General features: G+C 49.5%; 1 protein-coding gene across 3 annotated transcripts in view; it reads right to left on the reverse strand.

The window, feature by feature from the left end:
* Window positions 1-5942, reverse strand: part of LOC129702259 (nuclear factor NF-kappa-B p105 subunit-like) — a 103398-nt gene extending 97456 nt beyond the window's left edge. The window contains exons 1-2 of one of the 3 annotated variants that reach the window (XM_055643965.1): window positions 5799-5942; window positions 736-775 (exon numbers count right to left, since the gene is read on the reverse strand). In XM_055643965.1, coding sequence (XP_055499940.1) covers window positions 736-768 — 33 coding nt within the window. In that variant the 5' untranslated portion in view covers window positions 769-775; window positions 5799-5942. Of the gene's footprint in view, window positions 1-735; window positions 776-5623; window positions 5703-5798 lie in introns of those variants that run through there. The other 2 variants (XM_055643947.1, XM_055643956.1) reach the window with 2 other exon arrangements.
* Window positions 5943-6363: the final 421 nt, after the last annotated feature.

Raw genomic sequence — 6363 nt, forward strand, 5'->3', positions numbered from 1 at the left:
TGAAATATAAGATTATTAAGGGTTTGGACACGCTAGAGGCAGAAAATATATTCCTGATGTTGGGGGAGTCCAGAACCAGGCACCGCAGTTTAAGAATAATGGGTAACCAATTTAGAACGGAGACGAGGAAACACTTTTTCTCACAGAGATTGTGAGTCTGTGGAAATCTCTGCCTCAGAGGGCAGTGGAGGCCGGTTCTCTGGATACTTTCAAGAGAGAGCTAGATAGTGCTCTTGAAAACAGCAGAGTCAGGGGATATGGGGAGAAGACTGGAACAGGGTACTGATTGTGGATGATCAGCCATGATCACATTGAATGGCAGTGCTGGCTTGAAGGGGCAAATGGCCTACTCCTGCGCATATTGTCTATTGTCCCACTGAGTTACTCCAGCACTCTGTGTCCTTTTGTGTAAACCAGCATCTGCTGTTCTTTGTTTCTCCAAGTTTGTCCAACCTCTGATTCTATTCCCTTTGTACCAAATATCCTCTAATCCAAGCAGTACCTAATCCATTCTGGTAAACCTCCCCTACATACTCAAAATTGTTATTGCGAGATCTTTGGAATGATCTACCAGGAACTAATTCACGGAACTACAGAAACAAATGTTTAATGCTCAAAAGCATGACACTTCTCGATTTGTGAAGCAGATAATAAAGATAAATCATTTAAATCATTGAAACGCCCCAAATCATGAACTCAGCACAATTACATTAACTCAAAATCTCAGCTACTTACTCCGGCCATTCGGAAGGTGCCATCTTCTGCCATTATCAGCCTAAATAAGGAAGCAAAATGAATCATATTTAATACAAAAAGACCTGTTCAAGATGAGCAGTGCTGACACTGTGCGGTGTTACTGGAACATCAGGTGAAGATGTGAAGACAGGAGTCATAGTCACACAGAGCGTCAACAGGCCCTTGGGCCCATGTTGACCAATATGTCTCATCTACACCTGCCTGCGTCTGGCCTATATCCCACTAAACCTGTCCTATCCATGTACCCGTCCAAGTGTCTTTTAAATGTTGTTATAGTCCCTGCCACATCAGGCTATTGAACACCACATGCTCCAAATCATCTCTGAACTACAGACTCGGGGCATTGTTTATGTCTTTGCATTATTGTTTGTCCGTTTTTTTAATATACACTGTTTTTTGTTTATTATGGTGTTTACAGAGTACTATGTTTACTAACGGCCCCGACTGAAACATCATCTAACCTCCAGCACTTTTGTGTTCTGCTCAAGACTCCAGCATCTGCAGTTCCGTGTGTATCTATGTTTCTCTCTCTACGACTGTGTGTGTGCACCAGTAGGCTTGTTGGTACAAGTATGTATATAGTTACGTGCCCTTGCACCAAGCAGCATTTACTTAAACTCCCATTCCACACAAAATGCCTGAAACTGACTGACTTGCAAAAGTAAAAAAATCTGCAGATGCTGGAAATCTGAAGTAAAAACAGATTGTCAGAAACACGGAACAGTTCGTGGAGCTGTGGAAGGAGAAACAGAGTCCCGATCTCTCTCTTCCTCTGTCAGATATGCCTGAAGGCAGTCACAGTGGTGCAGCGGTAGATTTGCTGCCTTACAGCAAATGCAGCGAAGGGACCCGGGTTCGATCCCGACTAAGGGCGCTGTCTTTACGGAGTTTGTACTTTCTCCCCGTGTGCTGCGTGGGTTATCTCTGAGGTCTTTGGTTTCCTCCCACACTCCAAAGATGTACAGGTTTGTAGGTTAATTGGCTTGGTAAATGTAAAAATTGTCCCGAGTGGGTGTAGGATAGTTTTAATGTGCGGGGATTGCTGGTCGGCGTGGACCCGGTGGTCTGAAGGGCCTGTTTCCATGCTGTATCTCTAAACTAAATAAGCTAGGGCAGGACCTGCACAGTGAATGGCAGGGCCCTGGTAGTGTTGTAGAGCAGAGGGAACTAGGTGTGAAGTTGCATAGTTCCCTGTAAGTGGCATCACAGGTAGATAGGGTGGTGATGAAGGCTTTTAGTGCATTGGGCTTCATCAGTCAGAGCATTGAGTCTAGAAGTTGGTACATTATGTTACAGTTATACAGTGCATTGGTGAGTCTGGATTTGGAGTATTGTGTATGGTTTTGGTCATCCTGTTGTGGGAAAGCGGTCAGTAAGCAGGAAAGGATGCAGAGAAGATTTACCAGGATATAACAACATCTCATAACCTTGGACAGCCTACACCCCAGCGGTATGAACACTGAATTATCCAATTTTAGATAATAAACTAACCCTCCCCCTCACCTGTGCCCATTTGATGCGCCCATTTATCCCCCCCACCCCCTCCACCTACATTCCTTCCTCTGGCTTCATAATTCTCACTATTCAATCCTTTTGTTTCACACCTTCTGTCTGGAGAATATGGATAGGTGATGTTTTGGGTCGGGGCTGCATGGAGTTGGGCAGCAGTAGAGTTGCTGCCTCACAGCGTCAGAGATCCGGGTTCAATCCCGATAATGGGTGCTGTCTGTATAGAGTTTGCAAGTTCATAAGTCATAAGGAATAGGAGTAAAATTGTGCCATTCGGCCTATCAAGTCTACTCTGCCATTCAATCATGGCTGATCTATCTCTCCCTCCTAACACATGTTCTCCCTGTGACCATGTGGGAGTTCTCTGGGCGCTCCGGTTTCCTCCCTCACTCCAAAGACATGTAAAATTGTAAGTTGCCCCTAGTGTGTGTAGGATAGTGTTAGTGTACGGGGTGATTGCTGTGTGTTGGCGTGGACACGGTGGATCGAAGGGCCCATTTCCAAGCTGTATCTCTAAAGTCTAAAGGATATGCAGGGAATGAAGGGATATGGATTATGCGCAAGTAGATATGAATTGGTCTTGGCATTTTTCTCCAGCACTCTGTGTCCATATTCTGCAGAGAAGCTGCCTGACCCACTGAGTTACTCCAGCACTCTGTGTCCATATTCTGCAGAGAAGCTGCCTGACCCACTCAGTTACTCCAGCACTCTGTGACCATGTTCTCCAGAGATGCTGCCTGGCTCGCTGAGTTACTCCAGCATTTTATGCCTATCTTGGACTCTTGAATAGCTGGCTTCAATGTAATTCTTTGAGCCAACCTCCTACCCTTGCATTGAGATCTGACAAATCCGTCCACAAAGTTCTTGTCACTGTTACATCCATTTGTATCACTGACAGCGAGTGGGAGCAAATATCATAGTAACTTGTAGCAAGTGTAACACAGAGTGTATCACTTCACTGGGCGGTAATAATGTAATTGATCCGAGCAACAAACAAAGCATTTTGTCTATCTTAAGTCCAAAGTATGGATGATTTGTTGAGATTACTTAGTGCCACTGTGTCCATATGCTGACACAGAGGAGGCAACTGACAGACCTCCAACCCATGCGGAGCACCAGCCTCAGAGTAATGAGCTCCCCAACTCCACACCAGCTCTACCCTGGCAGATCCGGGAGGCAGCAGGTCTCTCAGTGTGAGTCGTGGGTGCAAGGAATCAAGGGATACGGGGACAATAGACAATAGGTGCAGGAGTAGGCCATTCGGCCCTTCAAGCCAGCACCGCCATTCAATGTGATCATGGCTGATCATCCACAATCAGTACCCCGTTCCTGCCTTCTCCCCATATCCCCTGATTCCACTATCTTTAAGTACCCTATCTAGCTCTCTCTTGAAAGTATCCAGAGAACCAGCCTCCACCACCCTCTGAGGCAGATAATTCCACACTCACAACTCTCTGTGTGAAAAAGTGCTTCCTCATCTCCGTTCTAAATGACTTACCCCTTATTCTTAAACTGTGGCCCCTGGTTCTCGACTCCCCCAACATCGGGAACATGTTTCCTGCCTCTAACATGTCCAAAACCTTAATAATCTTATATGTGTCAATAAGATCCCCTCTCCTCCTAAATTCCGGAGTATACAAGCCCAGCCGTTCCATTCTCTCAGCATATGACAGTCCCGCCATCCCAGGAATTAACCTTGTGAACCTACGCTGCACTCCCTCAATAGCAAGAATGTCCAAAACTGCACGCAATACTCCAGGTGCAGTCTCGCTAGAGCTTTGTGCAACTGCAGAAGGACCACTTTGCTCCTATACTCAACTACTCTTGTTATGAAGTCCAACATGCCATTTGCTTTCTTCACTGCCTGCTGTACTTGCATGTTTACTATCATTGACTGATGAATAAGGACCCCCCAGATCCTGTTGTACTTCCCCTTTTCCCAACTTGACACTATTTAGATAATAATCTGTCTTCCTGCTTTTGCCACCAAAGTGGATAACCTCACATTTATCCACATTAAACTGCATCTGCCATGCATCTGCCCACTCACCCAACCTGTCCAAGTCACCCTGCATTCTCATAGCATCCTCCTCATAGTTCACACTGCCACCCAGTTTTGTGTCATCTGCAAATTTGCTAATGTTACTTGGCAGGAACGGTTGTGGATGGTCAGGCATGATCACATTGAATGGCGGTGCTGGCTCGAAGGGTCAAATGGCCTACTCCCGCACCTATTGTCTATTGACTTCCTTAGAAGGCTGGGGAACATATTTGTCAATATGTTCACAAATACTCAAAGGTGGCATGGTGGTGCAGCAGTAGAGTTGCTGCCTCACAGCGCCAGAGACCTGGGATCCATCCTGACTACTGATTCTGTCTGTAAGGAGTTTGTATGTTCTCGTGGCCTGCGTGGGTTTCTCCGAATGACTTTACACTTTAGAGACACAGTATGGAAACATGCCCTGTGGCCCACCGAGTTCGCTGAAACCAGCGATCACCCCATACACTAGCACTATCGTACACACACCAGGGACAATTTACCATTTTTCAAAGCCAATTAACTGACAAACCATGGATTGTGGGAGGAAACCGGAGCACCCGGAGAAACCCCACACGGGTCACAAGGAGAACGTACAACCCTATGTGGAGAGGATGTTTCCACTAGTGGGAGAGTCTAAGAAAAGAGGGCACTGCCTCAGAACCAAAGGATGTTCCTTTAGAAAGTAGATGAGGAGGAATTTCTTTAGTCAGAGGGTGGTGAATCTGTGGAATTCATTGCCACAGACGGCTGTGGAGGCCAAGTCAGTGGATATTTTAAAGTGGAGATTGACAGATTCTTCATTAGTACAGGTATCAGGGGTTATGGGGGGGGGGGGGGGGGGGGCAGGAGAATGGGGTTAGGTGGGAGAGATAGATCAGCCATGATTGAATGGCGGAGTAGACTTGATGGGGTGAATGGGCTAATCTGCTCCTGTGACAGGTTTAAGGTGGGAGGGGAAATGTTTAATAGGAATCCGAGTGGTTCCAGCAGGTTCCACTCTATACTACATCATACTCCCCTCACGTCCTCATCCTGTTCCCCTCCCCAACACTACACCTCCTCCACCACCCTACCCCTTCACCCTACCAGCCCATTCGATCTACCTCCCCTACCTCCACCCTCAAAATCCCCTCCTCAACCTCCATCCCCCATCCCCCCCCCACCCCCCCTCCACCCCCTCAATCCCCCCCCCCCCCTTCAACCTCCTCCCCCCAACCTCCACCTTTAACCTCCCTCAACCTCTATCCTAACTCAACATCCCTCCCCTTCCATATCCAACATCTTCCCCTTACACCTCCTCAAACACCCCACCCTCACCTCCCTCCGACGCGGCCAGTCGGCCAGAAGCCGGCGCCCGGGCCCGCAGCCGGCGGATGATGCGGAGAGAGAGGAGACAGAGAGGGAGGGAGGGAGGAAGATGCGGAGAGATGCCGCTGCCGTTGCCTCCCCCGCCGGTCCCCGCTCCCTCCCGTCCCCGTGCCCCGCTACTCACCGCCGCTGTCGGCCTGGGGCTCGGTCGGGGCCGGGCTCCGCGCTTCCTCCGCCGGGAAATCCCCCGCCCGCCGGCTCCGCCTCAGCGACACAGACGGCGCCGCCCCGGCTCCCCGCTCCTCCCTCACCAGGCCGGGGGGGAGAGGGAGAGGAGAGGGGAGAGAGAGAGAAAGAGAGAGAACGAGGAGGGGAGAGAGAGTGGTAGAGAGAGAGAGGGAGGGGCGAGAGAGAGGAGGGGAGAGAGAGAGAGAGAGGGGAGGAGAGAGAGAGAGGGAGAGAGGGGAGGAGAGAGAGAGGGTGGGGGGGGAGAGAGGTGGGGGAGGAGGTGGGGATGGGAGAAAGAGGGCTGGGTGTGTGTTGAGGGAGGGTAGAGCCGGGGGGTGAAGGCAGCTGAAGTGAGATGGACAACGTATCCCAACCCTGTGGTCACCCACCCTTCTTCCTCCCCTGGCCCTCTCCCCCACATCTCCTCCTTCCTTCACTTGCTCTCCCTCTCTGGCCCCTACTCCATCGCATCCTCCCCTCCCCCGCCCCTTCCCACCCCGTGGGGGTCTCCATTGGTTCTT

The sequence above is a fragment of the Leucoraja erinacea genome, chromosome 1 (assembly GCF_028641065.1).
Source record: "Leucoraja erinacea ecotype New England chromosome 1, Leri_hhj_1, whole genome shotgun sequence".
In the NCBI taxonomy this organism is placed as follows: domain Eukaryota; kingdom Metazoa; phylum Chordata; class Chondrichthyes; order Rajiformes; family Rajidae; genus Leucoraja; species Leucoraja erinaceus.